This window comes from Beta vulgaris, chromosome 3, assembly GCF_026745355.1.
Source record: "Beta vulgaris subsp. vulgaris cultivar EL10 chromosome 3, EL10.2, whole genome shotgun sequence".
Lineage (NCBI taxonomy): Eukaryota > Viridiplantae > Streptophyta > Magnoliopsida > Caryophyllales > Amaranthaceae > Beta > Beta vulgaris.
The window spans coordinates 51,551,663-51,568,670 of record NC_079204.1 but is presented as its reverse complement, the minus strand read 5'-3'; the positions used below and the strand labels follow the sequence as shown (position 1 = coordinate 51,568,670).

The window sequence follows — 17,008 nt, the reverse complement described above, 5'->3', positions numbered from 1 at the left end:
ACTCAATTAAGTGAGAGATTTAATTCAGATATAAATTATTATATATTTGCAACATGGATATTATGCGCTTTCTCAAACAATCTGAGAGAGTACTTGATAAAAAGTATCAAAACGAGATAAATAATCAGTTGGATTCAAAGGAAAATCTGCCAAGAACCAAGATGTGAATAATTCATTTTCTTGATCAGTTGGTAAACTATACACTTTTCAATTTTTTTTTCAAGCTTTCAAGACGATTATGAATTGTCGACTGCAACTTATATTAGAGATCTTGTAGAATGTCAATTTCACAATGAATATAGAGTTGCCATTTTTAACCTAGAGAATGATAGCTCTATTGATGTGGAATATCAAGTATTTGGTGATGCTTCTTTGAAACAGTTTCATGTAGCCACAAAATGTTTTAGACATTGGGAATATTACATGCTCATGCTTTAAAAGGTGATTGATATCATGAACATTGAATTGTTTCATGAAAAATATATTTTAAAACAAACTAGAGAAGCTAAGAGTGAAGTTGTGCAAGATAGATCTGGGAGGACTGTGACTGTTCTCGAGGACCCTCGATTGGAAGCTACTCATATAGATAGAGATTTATGTAGGAAATTTTTGAAAGTCACTTGTCAAACGTATAACATTATAGAAGTATCCTCATTATCGATAATAGGTTAAATAATATTATTGGTGAGGTTAACAAGAAATTGTCAAGCATGAAAGCATATCAAAGCAATTAAGTTGTTTTGAAGTTATTGATTTAAAATGCACAAGTTCAATCAAGTGGTGTAGAAGACTATATTTCTAGCCATGCCACTTCAAAGAAAAAAAGAATCGAAAAAGGCAGAAAAAGGAGAAAAAGCTTGATCGAGAAAGTTCATGGTAAGAATGTCACTCAACCATCTAAAACATGTGAATCCAAGCGCAGTAAAAAGAATAATCTACCATATCAACAAAGCAAAGAAAATCAACCATCACATGTATAGTAAATTGTTAGGAAATCGGGTGTTGTAGTTTGATTAATGCGAAACATAAAATCAATGAAATAATAAAGGTGACAAAACAATAAAGATGAACAAACAAATAACACAAGGATTTACCTGGTTCAGTCAAATTTGACCTACGTGGGGGATTAGAGCTTCTTCACTATAATGGAGAAAATCAGAGAGAATAATACAAGGAGTCCTAAATTCTTTAGGCTAAAAGTGTTTCATAAGTTGTGTGTAAAATATGAGCACCAAGGGGGTCCTTTTATAACACAAGGAACCCCGCACAAAAATCCTAGACTATACTCCGCACAAAACCCTAAAAAGAAAAACTGATTCGGAAACTCATCTTGCAAACCGCTAGTCGTGGTATGCTCTCGGCAGTTCATCGTAAAACGGACGTAACTTTCTCGTTTTTCAGTGGAATTGAGCATATGACCTATCGTTGGAAAGCTCTTTGAACAAGCTATCACCTCCAATTTGAATCAAATGAAAATCATTTATATATTAAGAGATATGTGCAATCAAAGTCGACCTTATGCCATTCACAAGATTTAAAGTCATAAATAACATAAGCAAATGCTTTAAAATTGAATGTCACGTGACAACATTATCAAAACTTTTCTTTTTCTGTTTTTGTGCCTGATAGCAAGTTGGAAAGCAGGGGGTCGTAGGAAAAACAAAGCATAACACTAGGGACTTACTAGTTACTAGTAACATCCTTAAGCCATAACGATTTGTGGGTCGTCGGACCATGAAAATTAATCATATATTTGACTGCAGCCGGTAATATAGCCTTAAAATTCCCCCCACTAGGCGACTAACCTTGGATTAATTATCCAGACGATCAGCACGCTATCAGATGGTTGCTCCGATACCATTTTTAACACCCGACTCATACGGAGTCGAGTTTATTGTCCCCAATGCGCATCTAGGACCAACAACCATCCTCTATAACCAACACAAGTTCTTCCGGTGTCTTCACTCATGCGCCCCTGAGAAACTTTCTAGGAGGTCAACCATCCCAAACTACTCCTAGCCAAGCATGCTTAAATGTGGAGTAACGAAGAAAATATTATAAATATGGGTTTCCAAGATCACATTTTTTTGGTGAGGCTTGTTGCGCGTACGTGGATTAGTTAATTCCGCTTATTTAATGACTTAATTGACTTTCCTTATCTTGTAACTTACTTTCATAGTCATATTAGGTTACCTATGTATTAGGAATCATTTTCTTATGGAGTCTCTTAACTCCCTCCTTCTCATATTGTAGACGTAATATTTAGTTTTTTTAAGAGAGTTTCTTTTTGTTCTCAAGTATTAATTCAATACTTCATCTTTCCAATCATCTATTCAAATATTTCTCCTCTTCTATATTTTAGATATATATAAGTTGTGTTATCTTTTAGATTTTATTTAGTTTATTAAGTTATTATACGTGAATAGTTTTCTAATTTAGGATTAAGCAAACCCTAGCCATGATTAATATGTAATGTATTCCTTCAAATTCCAGAATTAGTTGTTTAGTTGTTCTTGTTTAATTGATTGTGCAATTTTCAATACTAGATTAGGAAAAAATAGTACTAATATTATTCCATTGTCTTGATCATGGCGGGAGTTAAGTTTTGACGGATTTGAATATTCAATTAAAGACAAGAAATTCTCCACGGGAGTAGGTAGAATGAATGGTTAGGGAAAATAGAGTGTTGTGTTTAATGTCCTTAATTTGCATGATTCCACGGGAGTAAGCTTGATTGCATATTAGGGAAGTCATAGATACTCGTGAGAGGTTTATAATATTATGTAGGGGGCACTTTTCCTTGTGAACATATAATTAACTAGTTTGGGGTACAAATTTGTCTTTAAGTTAATTAAGCTAGTGGAGATGCTTAACTATAGATGTCTCATATTATTAGTTGCATTACATTAGTAGTATAGTAGTTCATTGGTCATATTCGTTTGACACTTGCTTAGTTGAATTAGAAGATAACTATATAAGATACAAACACCATACTTAATACTAATCTTATAAGTATTAAAAAATAGATAAAGTATAAAAACGAGTGAATAACCTCCTAAAATATTCCCTATTATTGTGGAATATAAATTACGCAACACTCCTTAAAGTGAGATTTTGACTAGATGTATGATTTTCAACCCCCTAAAATGCTAGCTAGTCTTTGTGTGGACCTAGTCCTCAATAATTTTATTGTGAACTAAAAAGTCACTTATTTAATATAGTGACTATTTTCTTTCACATAGTAACCTTTTAAAATTCTAAGTTATACTATACAGTTACTATATATCATAGTGACTTGCTTTTCTTAATAGTCGCTCTTTTTCACATTAGTTTATCATAATGAGATTTTAACTTTGTCTCATAGTAACATTTTTTTTTCCACATAGTCAAACTTTACCATCTATGGACATGTTTGGCAAAACTAGCGGTTTTAGTAGCTGATAGCGGTTGCAGTAGATGTAATTGTTGGGGGGTAGCTGCTAGCTGTCTACTAGTAGCTGTTAGTGATCAACGATTAAATTAGTTGTTTAATTAGAAGTGTTTGACAAAAGTAGCTGTTGAAATTGTAAAAAGACAATAAACGATATTTATTCTAATATGAAATGAACTACAACAATTCCATATGTTCGTTCAATAGTTAAATTCGAGATTTATTTTTTCAAAGAAACATAAAAAGGAGTATACAATTTTTTAGCTGCTCAAAAAAATGTATAAATCTAAGAAAATATTCAACCCTCGAAAAATTTATATTATCAATATTACTAAAATACTTGTATATCTCATCTTTAAAATAAATATTTAAATTACATCACTTCTATTGTAATTTGTAAAATAAACATTGAATTGTCATAAAATAAGATAATTAATAAACAATAAAAAGAAATAAAAAAATTGGTTAATAATTCTACCTTATGCTATTATATAGTGTTTATTTGCGAGACCGCTACCTCTAAATCTCAAACGTTGTAGTAACATTCCACAACAGCTACTCATAATCTACTCCAACTTCTACCCGCTACTATAACCACTAACTTACCAAACACTCATGGTTTTCTTAAGTAGCGTTTTAATCTTGTCAAACCGCTAACCGCTACCTCAAATACTAGTGCCAAACAGAACCATATCTACTCATCTTTTATATCTATTTTTAATATAATAACGCTTCTTTTTAAATGACATGAATTAGCATTAGATCTAGTCATCCACCCTAATTTTGTATCGATTAAGTCCATATAAAATTTTTTTTAACCTAAAATACCATTACAAATTACAATATAAAAGTGAGAAAATCATAACTCATAAAAAAATCATAACTCATAAAACACTTCTCTAGAGTCTAGCCTCTCCTTTTTTTTTTTTTTTTTTTTTTTTGGTGAACTAGCCTCTCCTTCGTAGTGTAGAGTGGATTGTGGATATCGTAATTCGTAAACATCGTTACCTCGTCCATGCAACACGGCTGCTGTACATCGCCGTATCTTTTCTATGCCTCATACTTTCGCACATTTATATAGGTTAAACACTTCTTAAATCTGCGACTTTTTTAGAATGATTTTAATCCGTGATTTATGCTTCAATTCGTCACTTTGTTTGATTCTTCATTCTGATGAATTTCTCATTACAGGTTGATATTGGAGAATATTTGGTGGCTTGATTCGTGACCAATCTCGGGCTATTTTGGCTGAAATTGATCTAATTAACTTTTAGGGGGTAAGATTTTCAGTTTCCTTTTGTTGTTGTTGTTGTTGTTGTTGTTGATGATGATGTTGATGCAGCGCTATTGCTGCATGTTGATTAAATTTCTCTGCTGACTTTGAATTCAGCTTTCGCTTTTGTTATGATCTGCGAACGAAAATTAAAAGTTTATTGTTTGATTAAAAATATAAAAAAGAGGTATTTAGTTTATAATAACCCTAACCCTTGATTACAATTTATTGCTGTCTCTACGTTATTCATGTTTTATTGTGTGCAAAATTTATCTTTTTTCGATGAGACCGGAAACTTTAATCGTCAAAAGATTTGAAGGATTGTTTAGGAATTATAGTGTAAGTTTTAAGATTTTTAATTTGTAGCTTACACAAATTTGAGTAAGTATTCAGAATCCATGTTTTGAAGTTTTATTTTTGTTTCTATTTTCAGTGGTAAGCTTTAGTATTTTAGATTTATTCCCTTTCAATATGCAACTGATTTATACCTCTATGTTCCTAGAGGAGTAAAAGATGAAAGGATTTTTGGGGATTATTTTTTTGCCATCAGTCAATTTGGAGAATTCGGAAATTTTGGTTTGAACGACCTTTTAGGCTTTTCATATATCAATTTTATGACATAACTATCTTTCTTTTTTGTGGATTGAAATACCATTCCTATTAACAATTTATTGGTCTTGCTACCTTTAAACGGATTCTAGCTAATAATTAGCTAAGTATAGATCACGTTCTCATTTCCTAGCATAATACCCCCTTGCATAAAACTCCAACCAATTTGGCAAATTTGCATATGATATAACTCAAGATACGCCTAATTAAGCATAATTTTTTTCGAATTATACCATTAAACATGTAATTTGGAAGCCCCAATTTTGAAGAACCCTCAATTTCTCAGGAACGACCTATAGTTAAGAACCCTAGTTTCCAAACTTGAATCCCTGATTTAACTTTGAGTATTAATGTGGATATTGTCTTGCATATATTTCAGCTCAAGTAACACCCAATTAAGCATAAAGGCATAATTGAATTCAAATCGTAACAATGAACAGGTAAATTGAAATCCCTAATTTTGAGGAACCCCCAATTTTTAAGAATTGTCATTTACGAAATTGAATTTCAAATCTTACATTGAGTTAGATGGAATTGGGTAGAACTTTCCGTTGATTTCAATACATAGGATCACCAAATTCCCAACTAAGTTCTTTGAAGATGGAATTCAAGAAAAATTGCCAAATTATGGTTGGTTGTATACAAAGGGGATTATGCAAAAAGGGCTAAATAAAAATAAATGAGGGGAAAATACGAAGTGGCCCTACTTAGTAGAATATTGGACCGAATCCATTTAGAGGTAGCAATAGCAATAATTTGTAAACATGAAAGGTAGATAAATCCCAAAAAAACAGGTTATTTCAATAATGTGATATATGAAAGGTAGTTTAGAGGTAGAACTTTCAGTTTTGGTCACTCTTTACTGCAATAGAAGTTGCCGTAGTGAATTTTTGTAGGTTGTTGACGAGCTGTAGCAAAAAAGATGGAGAAGTGAATTTTCGTTTTTGTTTTTATGTATCTTTAGGTCGAAGTGCTTTATGTTTGATGCTCTTGATTTGTAAATGACAAAGCATATAATTGTCATTAACAAAGATATATGCACCAGTTTAACATCAGTGAAATGATTGAATCTCCATTGGAAATAGGATTTTTTTGATTTTAATAATGCAACTTTTTGGCTGTTCGCAACGAATAAGCTAACATTTTAATTATTCATGAATAATACAACCTTTACACCCAAAGTTCTTAGTGTAGGCTAAATAACCGGCTACTTGAACAATTGGTAATTTACTTTCCTTTTTACACTCTTTGCAATCCTTACACTTTTGACCACTCATCTAACCACCCAAACCACCCACCCTTTTCCCTGCGTTGAATTTTGACGACATTTCCCATCCTCATCCCCTCTCCCACCCCAAAAACCACCCCTCTCTCACTCCAAAAACCACCCCTTTCCCCTCCTCCTTCCCCGAAATCACCACCCATTTCCCCCCACCCCTAAAAACCACCAAACCGACCCCTTACACTCTTTCCTCTCATTCCTCCCCGACACAATCTCTCTCCAAACCTCCTCGGTCGTCTTCTTGCTGCGATGAATTTCCGCATTCTCGGTATTTTTGATAGTGGAAATTGCACCTCCCTCATCAATTAGGGTAATCTCAGCATCAAGTAAGTTATTCGTCCCCGATTCTGCCGCATTTTCAGCGTAAACAATGTCGCGCAAAATTCCGTCAATGTTCATCCGCTGTTGAAGATCGGAATTTGTAGAGGTGAAATCGGAGATCATTTGAGAAGAAGAAGAAGGATGATTACGATGATGATGAGGATGATGGTGTTGACGATGATGAGGAGAGAGAGAGAGAATGGAGATCCAGAATTGAGGTCAACGACATCACTTTGGATGACGCCATTTTAGGCTCCAAATAGCTAGTGCTTTTTTTCAGGGATTAGTGAGAGAAAGTGACAGGTTAGGGGTTATTTCCAAATCCATGTGGCTGTTATTTTGGGGGATGGGAAGAGGTCTAGGGGTGGTTTTGGTGATGGCCGCGGGGTTGGGGAGTGGATTCGAACATTCGGTGGTGGTCGCGGGGTTGGGGAGGGGTTTCTGGGTAGGGGAGGGGTTGGTGAGGGTTGGGGCACAGGTTGGATGGCTCAGGTGGGTGGAGGGTGAGGGAGGAGGGAGAAAGAATAAAGTGACCACTTATTGTTTGACACATGTCACTTTTTACCTACTGAATAAGTTGCATCCGATTTTTACCCATTTAAAGAACTTCTTGTTAAAGGTTGCATTATTCAGGAATAATTAAAATGTTAGCTAATTCGTTACGAACAGCCAAAAGGTTGCATTATTAGAATAAAAAAATCCTTGGAAATATTAATAATTCTACAACAATGTACCCAAAACGGCAAAAAATCAGGTTATTTATAACTTCAGTCTTAGCTGTAATAAGTAATAACATATTTAAGAGTGTAGAGTTTGATTAGTTGTTGCACAAAAGGATTGACAAGTCAAATGATGTTTTATAGACTTCACTTTTGTTGTTATAGGTTTTTGAAGCGGGGAGATGGGTTCAGTAGTTTCTGAGAAAAAGCCATTGGAAAATGGGGATTGTTCTTTGCTGATGTCCCCGCCAAGATATAAGAAGCGGAAAATCTCGGCAATTCGTGATTTTCCCGATGGATGTGGCCCACATGCTGCTGGGATTAGCGATCAAATGAAAGATGTGGAAAGCAGTAGGCAAAAAGAGGGTGGTAATTTGGAATATGTAGAGAGTAGCGGGGATAAGGGTAGAGATCTTTGTGAAGTTGTGAAGGGAATATATCCAGAAGAAAACGTCGAGTCACTAAATCCCCATATCCCTGTGTTCCCAAATGGTGCTGATTTTGAAAGATCTACGGTGAAAAATGACATGGTGGAGCGTGGAAATGAAGAGTTTCTGAAGCTGCCAGCTGAGAATCCTAAATTACCTGAAGTCTTGTTCACCATGGATGAGGAATCGGAACCAAAAAATGGAATCCAAGAAACACCAAAAGATGTATCCGAAAAGAGGGTAAAGTCACCTAGTTCACAGAAGGATACTAGTGTTCTTGATTTCAAAGAGGCTACGCAGGCTAGTGATAGCAAAATGGTGGATGAGGGAACTAGTAGACAGTCGTGTTCACTACCACATTATTCGCTCCCTCCAGATCTTGTTTGGAAGGAACATAAATATCCCCCTCGAAAAAGAGTTTCTGCTGTTCGTGATTTCCCCGTTGGTTGTGGGCGTAATGTGCCAAGGCTTGGTGATACAGAGGGCAAAGATACTGTTCAATTGGAAGATTCTAGGATTGACAAAGCTCTTCTGCTGACGGATGAAAATCTAATTGCAGGAGTTTGTGAAGCTGACAGTGTCTGTAAGGACAATGTGCAAGACCTTGTTTCTGGAAAAGGCAGGGATACACGTGAACATTATTCTGAGTCTGATAAAACTTCTCTATTAAACAAATCATATGAGATTAAGGAACAAGATAAAACTTCTGAAGATAAAAATAGTGAACAGCATGGAAAGGAAATTGAACAATCAGAATATGATGAAAAAGATGAGAGAGATTCAGAGAACTTTCTTGATGGACTAATCAAAGATATTATGGTTTATGTTAAGGATAAGGATAAGGATAAGGGTAAGAGTAAGAATAAAAGTTTAGTTGTTGTTCCCTGTAGCAATGTTGTATTGCAAGAAGAAAGCACCATGGGCATTGGAAGTGGAAATGATATGGTCATTGTACAAGGTCTTATGTCTGAACTTCACTGCCCATGGAGGCAGGGAAAAGGGACAGTTAAAGCGACATCAACTGTAGCCACACCAGCTGTGGCTAGTGTAAGGAAAAAGAAGGTAAGAAAGTATGAGTCTTCTGGCCAAGATACACGCAAGTGCTCACCTAATAAAAGCAAAGGTGATACCAGTAACATGGCAGAAAAAAGTATGATGATGGTACCTTATGTCGAGAAAGACGTAGATGAGGATGCTAGGCCACTGGATGTTGTCGATGATGACGAACTTTCTGAGAATGATGAATCTAATGATTACCTGTTGCTTCCTAGAGGGCGTATTTTTGATGTCAGCCTTCCTCCTTTTGAGGCTAGTTCTTCAAGTGAGCGAGGTATTCGTAGTAAGGTACGAGAGACATTACGATTATTCCAGGTTATTCACAGAAAGCTATTGCAAGAAGAAGAAACAAAGTCAAAAAACCAAGAGAACGCCAGTAAGAGGACTGATTTACGAGCTGCAAAGGTCCTCAAGGATCGTGGAAAATATGTCAACACAGGGAAAGTAATAGGACCTGTCCCTGGTGTTGAAATAGGCGATATATTTAACTACCGCATAGAACTTTCAATAATAGGGCTTCATGGACCTCTCCAAGGTGGTATAGATACAACCAAAGTAGATAAACAAGCTGTTGCCATCAGCATTGTGGCTTCAGGAGGTTATGCTAATGATGTGGACAGCTCTGATGTGTTGATATATACCGGTCAGGGAGGAAATGCAACAGGTGGAGATAAGCAGCCTGAAGATCAGAAGCTGGAACGAGGGAATTTAGCATTGAAGAACTGCATAGATAGAAAGACTTTGGTGAGGGTTATTCGAGGGTTTAAAGAGACAAAACCTTCAGATACTCCTGATGGAAGATCAAAAACAATTGCAACATACACTTATGATGGACTATACACTGTTGAAAAATACTGGCATGATCTTGGACCCCATGGAAAATTGGTCTACAAATTCGAGCTGAGAAGAGTTCCAGGTCAGCCAGAGCTTGCTTGGAAGGAAGTGAAACAATCCAAGAAACATAAGGCACGTGAGGGTCGTTGTATTGCTGATATTTCGGAAGGAAAAGAGGACGTCCCAATATGTGCAGTCAACACCATAGATGACGAGAAACCCGCACCATTTAATTATATTACTAGTGTGATGTACCCTGATTGGTGTCAGCCTATACCTCCAAAGGGTTGTGATTGTAAGAATGGCTGTTCAGATTCAGAGCGTTGTGCTTGTGCAGTGAAGAATGGAGGGGACATTCCATTCAATTACAATGGCGCTATTGTTCAAGCAAAGCCCCTTGTATATGAATGTGGCCCATTGTGTAAGTGCCCTCCATCTTGTCACAATAGAGTCAGCCAACTTGGTATCAAACTTCCGCTTGAGGTCTTCAAGACCGACTCTAGAGGGTGGGGTGTTAGATGTCTATCTGCGATTCCATCTGGTAGCTTCATATGTGAATATATAGGAGAGTTGCTGGATGACAAAGAAGCTGAACAAAGAACTGGAAATGATGAGTATTTATTTGATATTGGGCAGAACTATAATGATACTAGTCTTTGGGATGGACTTTCAGCTCTCTTGCCTGAAATGACATCAGCTACTGATGACGTGATAGAAAATATTGGTTTTACCATTGACGCAGTGAGGTACGGAAACATCGGGAGGTTTATCAATCATAGCTGCTCTCCTAACCTTTATGCACAGAATGTCCTCTACGATCACGAAGACAAGAGAATTCCGCATATAATGTTTTTTGCTGCAGAGAATATTCCTCCTCTGCAAGAGCTTACGTATCATTACAATTACACTATAGATCAAGTTTTTGACTCTCTAGGAAATATCAAGAAAAAGAGTTGCCACTGTGGCTCAATGGAATGCAGTGGTCGGATGTATTGATGAACTCCTCCAACTTGCCTTTTCACTGTAAGTTTTGTTAAGAGTATTGAATTAACATCTATTTGATGTTTTATTTTTTGCCTTGGCATTTCTTTGTTGTAGTTGAAGCTACTAGGATTCGAACATCGATCTCCTCATTTTGACCATTTATATATGCTATGGCCCATATCAATTGAATTTTGATGTTTAAAGTATCTTTACTAAATTATTTTCAGTCGCATTGGTCGTTGATGTTTCTTCTACTAGTTTATAGACGTGACTTCTATGGCTTATACATTAAGTGACACGTCGTACTTATCATCAACTGGTAGGGATATATCACACATACTTAACCTAAGCTTGATTTAATAACTAACCTGTACTTAGTGACTTTTTGCAATACAAACACTGGATATCCCTCCTATTCGCTTCACCTACAACCAAGGCCACAAGGGTACCTAAGGGCATTTATGTAATTCCTAAGTTAGTGTTGATGAATCATGAGAGAGAGGATAGAAATACAACTGGATGTAGAGATTTATGCAATGCATTCACTGAAACGCCCTCCTATTTGCTTTACCTATGGCACAAGGGTACCTAAGGGTGTCTAAGTAATTTGAGTAATTCCTAGGGAAGCTAAGTAATTGTTGTTAAGTTATTTTTGATAAATCATGATAGAAAGGATCATAAATACATACGTTGTAGAGTGAGAAAGGAATCTATCGGAAGTAGACGGAGCTTTATAATTAGAGAATAGTAGAGAAAGGAAAGGATTAAGAAATATTTGGTGAATTGTATTAGGAAAGCCTCGGCCTCTCAAAAGCGAGTTTATCATACCCATCAGGGGATTATCTATACTATTTACTTTTACTCTTCATTCCTCTTCCCCTTGAAACCCCTTTAAACATTTTGTATACTAGGTCTAGTAGATTGAGTTGGTATCAGAGTAACATCAATTAAGGTGAACCAAAGAGTGGAGACGATTCAATAAGAACTAGTTGAGATCTGTTAGTATAATTGGCTCAAATACTACTTCGATTTCTCGATGAAATCATTCTTATGATGCTCGGATGACGACTTTCATGGAAGATGAAGCCCAATTCCAGGACGAGGTCTGATCTAACTTCTTGAACTCCAAAAAACCTAATCCAGGACCACCACATCCACGAGCGAGTGGTTTTAATTAGGGGTCGAACTAGAGGTTTAAAAAACTTGATATGCTTTTGTTTGATGGAATAATAAACCGAGATGGGTCTTGGGTGGATCCTTGGGGCTGAACGATATTTTGATATTTATCATCTATAGACGATAGGAGGGGAAGGAGGTGGAAGTTTGCGATGGTGGCTCGCGTTATTCTGTTACCAATGGGAGAATAAGAGGAGGCTGAGTACGCAATGGGCCAAACTTAAGACCTTACTATGTCGCCGACCATCCAAAAGGGCTCACTCCACTAGTAGTGGTTGGCCTTGTCTCAAGTGCATATGATGACGGGATACCGAATAAGCTTCATCGAGCTTTCAACTCCATTGGATGATGTATATGAAGAAATCACCTTGGCCACTTTAATTAGTGGACTCAAAAGGTATATAAGGATGAGATCCGGCTTCATGGGCTTTCTAACCTTGATGCTTCGATGAATTTGGCCCTTAAGGGTAAGTTTCGATGTGTCGATCCGAAAAATTGAATATGGAGCCTCATCAAGTAAGGCCCTAACCTACCGTCTAGCCTAACCGAGTGCATCACCAAGACCATTTAAATTTTGACCCACTTTTTTCTAAATCCCCCTCCCATTTTGGCCCAGCTTAAACAAAAACTTACACCACTTCAAACATTCCCACCCAGGCCTAGACCGTCCTCCTATTCGCTTCACCTACAGCAGAAGGGTATCTAAGTAATTCCTAAAGGGCAGCTAAGTAATTCTTGTTGAGTTAGTTTTGATAAATCATGAGCAGTTATAGAGAGAGGAATAGAAATACAGTAGGATGTAGAGAGAGAGAAGAATCTATCTGTAGTAGAGGTAGCTCTATAGTTTATATATAAGAGAAGAGTACAGAAAGGAAGCATTGACTAATATTGTGAATTGAATTAGGAAAGTTTCAGCCTCTCGAAAGCTGAGATTATCGCACTCTTTAGGGGATTATCTATAATACTAATATTGTGAATTGAAGTAGGAGAGTTTCAGCCTCTCGAAAGCTGAGATTATCACACTCTTTAGGGGATTATCTATAATATTTACTTTTGCTCTTCATTCCCCTTTTCTCCTGGAAACCTTCTATGCAGTGGGTCTAATGCACTTGAGTAAGTCCTTTTTGCTGAGCTTACCTTGCACCAACTCTTCAAAAAGTTGAGATTGGCTTATTGTCTAACACTTGATGTTTCTTTAGTTTGGCATTATAAAGGTGTCCTTGGTTCTCTCGTATGAAGTGTTTCATTTCTTGATGTCCGGCCTTCTGAGGGCTTATAGATGGATTGCTTCATGTTATATAAGGGTCCTCTACATCATAACCATACCTAAGAGCTAGGACAAGAGGATCATATGTAAAACTAGCACTACAGCTTGATTGCTGTTTCATAGATTTCCATGCCAGTATTTGCTTCTGGTACAATATCCCATTTCTTCTAATACCATGCTTTTGGGGATGTGCAACTTCTACCAGCTGTTTCTGGGGGTAGGCCTTACTCTAGCAACCCCGTGACTGCATATATTTCTTGATCTACCTCCTCATGCAATGGATGCGTTCTTGACATCTATTTACAAGAGCATGTTGGCAGGTCGGCTCCCTAAAGAGAAGAGCAGGTATCTTAATGGTATAAGTAGTTTCAGAAATGCTATTCTAGGATGTTCAGATTGCCTTAAAAAGCAACAGAAATGATCTTTGAACATTATATCCTAAGTGTTACCATGTACACAGTAAACTTGTGATGATATGAAATCCTTGTGCTCTGATTAGCTTTGTATTTCTTGAGCAATCCATGTGCTCACGGAAAATAAGTTTTTGGATCCTTTTCTCCCTCTCCCTTATTATTATGTTTTTCTATTCAGTTTGAGAATCAAAAGAGTATGTTTTCGTTTCCATTATTTTCATAATCTTGTATTGTTGACTCCCAAATCTATCATTAAGGACATTTCAATCTTATTATTTCCATTTTGTTCATGGGTAGAGTTACATCCGTACAGATGTGATTACCTTAGTGCAGCCAGATACTAGTTGGACGTGATAAGACCAAAATGATGGTCAAGAAAAGTGATATAGCAAATATCTAGTCACCAAATGAGATATAATTCGGCTTTGAGGTGTGATGTTGCTGTGTACCCTCCCTAGGTGTTAGAAATGTCATTTTTTTTATGAGAGTTGCATGCATTGTCAAGCTGTGTACCCCAAGTTTCACAATATATAATGCGGATAAATGGATCCTGATGTTCTGTATGGTGCGGTTATGATTTATGTGAATCCTGAGGTCTTTTTTTCCCTTCCTACTTCCATTCAGGATCTGCTTTTAGTCACAGGGATCATGTTTTGAAACCAAATGAACTTATACAAAAGCTGCTGTGAATTATGCACAGATGAATAGATAATTATGATGTAATTATTGTTTCTTATTTTCAATGTACTAAGACTTATTCTGCTTTTAGTATTCTCTTTTGTGGCCTTTGATGTCACTGACATTGCATAATGTATAATTTGGCTTTGTGCTACCCATCTCTCCTGTTATATGTTTGCATGTGTCATAACCTATCAATCTTTAGTGAATTGTAAATTTTGACGAAACTTGAATTGCGAGTCACTTTTTATTACTCTTGCAATTTTCAACGATATAGTGTATGGTGAATTGGAAACTTGCCCACTTTTTTTTTGCGCTTTTGCTCAAATTTGCGTTATTTTGTTTGCAGTGGATGTAGTGCGGAGCAACAATAGGTCTTCTAAATATTATATGAATCTTAGGACTTGGCAAAGGGAGGAGTACACTAAAAATGTGAGAAGATTAGACAAGTTAACAAAGAGCTCACTTGGAACATCCTCTAATTGGTTTATGGTGCATTCTGGGACGATCTTTTCCAGTAAAGGTTGTATGTACAAATTCCCGTGAGTTTTAATCTGCATCTTTTAGTTTGTAGCGTTGTAAAAAATGTAGTGTATGCTTTCCTTGTGTAGTTTTGACCTTTTGTCCTTTGTTGGAAGAGGATGAACTTGTCAAACACCCAGTCCTAAACTTGCAACTGTATAGTATAACTAAAATGCGTGTGAGGTGTCATCTCCCATACAAGTGTGTTGTTATGTTAAGAAGTTGATTGAGGAAATCGTTTGCGGCAATTCGCCTCCCCGGTGGTTCATTGGGTCCCTCTTCCCTCTTATGTAGTGAAGATTAATGTTGATGGGGGGTGCTGCCGAGGTGGGGGTAGGTTTTGGGGTTGTGTTGAGATGTTCAGAAGGCTCCTTGTTGGGATGTGCTATTTTGCAAACCGCTCATAAGTTGGATACAAAATGCCTTGAAGCGAGTATTATTCTCTATGGTATGAACTATGAAGATTGCCTTGGAGTTTGGCTTCAGCAACGAAGAAGGTCTTAGTACTTTTCATGTACTGTTGATGACATTTTAGATCTTGCTACTAGTTTTATTTCTATTTTTTGGTCTTTTGTCGGTAGGATTGGTAATAAGGTGGCTCATGCTCTGGCTCATCTCCCTCCTTTGGACTTAGGTAGTAGAGTCTGGAGCTCTGACTTCCACCTTCTATTGTTTTTTGGTCGGCTGCTGATTTGCAGGTTAATGATAATGTTCAGCTGTTCCTTGAGAGTCCCTTGAAAAAAATACATGTGTAAATGTTGCTATCACATGGATCTTTTGAAAAATTGTAGACAAATAATCCAACATTTTCTTTAGTTTGCAATAATGATTCCATCATTGGAATTATATGTAATTCAATTTCACTATTGTATATAATGACCAATTTTGCCAAATTGGTAATGCAATATAAACCTCCTTGCTATATTGATCTTAATGATTCTTGCCTTGAAAAATTCAAATTTGCAGGTTGCACTTTAGTTTCATCTGGTGGATTTCATCACACCTCGTTTATCCTACCTAACGAGGAAACTTGAAATACTATTGAGAGAGAGAAAGTGTCATGAGTCACCTAGGAGTGTGACACTTCAACATATCATGAGCTAAGAATCCCAAGCATCAGAAGTTCGTTAGGATTGCTCATGCGGCAAGATGTGAATCTTGTCTTTGGTTGTTAGTTGTCCGGATCATGAACGATATTTGTTTTTCCTACCATTTCCATCAGTCATCTGAATTTTGACTCCACCAGCACAATCATCGACTAGCGTCGCCCTCCTTAAGCGACTCTCTATAGGTTTTTACTTCTTTTTGTTTTTTAGGGCATGTAAGAGTTTATAAAGCTCCTTTAGGTTTTCATTTGTTTTATGTTTAGTTGTAATAGCAATAGGAGGTACTTCGTTGTTTATTAATGCACATTTTCTCGATACTAAAAAACCGGATAAAGAAATAGCAACTAATAGCCATTTTGGTAAAAAAATTGTGACATGAGTGATGAACCAATTATTTTCGCTGAAAGTTGTATATGACGCATTTGTTTCATATGATTCGCTACCTAATACTACTATGATTGAAGTAAATTAAGGTTTTTAACTATCGAAACGAACTCGGTTGATAATTATTTTCGTTACCCTTCATTTTTTTTCTCTCCTTTTTTAAATCTCTAACAACCATCTTTGTGTGGGGATTTGTTAAAGGCAAATTTGATTAAAGTGATTTATGAATTCGACCAATTTGCTTCAAATTCTATGCAATGCACCTTTCTTCCATTAGAATCAGCAATTAAATCTGTATGTACAACAATCATAAAAGATGATGAGAGAGAAAGAGAGAGAAAACCCTCCTAGAGAGAGAAACAACAACCAACAATGGTCAGTGGTGTCGCGAAAGAGAACCAAGCCCCCACAAGCTCAGGCCACCAGAACATGCTTCATAAACCACCTACCCTCAACCTTCTCCATATCTGATATTGCAAAAATCTTCCGCAGCCATGGCGCCATCCTCTACATCAACATCCCTACA

At 36.6% G+C, this 17,008-nt stretch overlaps 1 protein-coding gene across 3 annotated transcripts; it reads left to right on the top strand.

The window, feature by feature from the left end:
* The first annotated feature begins 4,343 nt into the window (after positions 1–4,343).
* LOC104889398 (histone-lysine N-methyltransferase, H3 lysine-9 specific SUVH6) lies at positions 4,344–16,438 on the top strand. Of its 3 annotated transcripts, none has more exons than XM_048641637.2 (4): positions 4,344–4,511; positions 4,622–4,707; positions 7,800–10,975; positions 15,959–16,438. In XM_048641637.2, exon 3 carries the CDS (start codon positions 7,817–7,819, stop codon positions 10,946–10,948), a length of 3,132 nt encoding a protein of 1,043 aa, XP_048497594.1. In that variant the 5' UTR covers positions 4,344–4,511; positions 4,622–4,707; positions 7,800–7,816; the 3' UTR covers positions 10,949–10,975; positions 15,959–16,438. The 3 variants fall into 3 exon arrangements, with proteins under 3 accessions (XP_048497594.1, XP_010672908.1, XP_010672907.1); XM_010674606.4 differs by lacking the exon at positions 15,959–16,438 and adding an exon at positions 14,820–15,903 and having other exon boundaries at positions 7,779–10,975; XM_010674605.4 differs by lacking the exon at positions 15,959–16,438 and adding an exon at positions 14,820–15,903 and having other exon boundaries at positions 4,345–4,511.
* Positions 16,439–17,008: the final 570 nt, after the last annotated feature.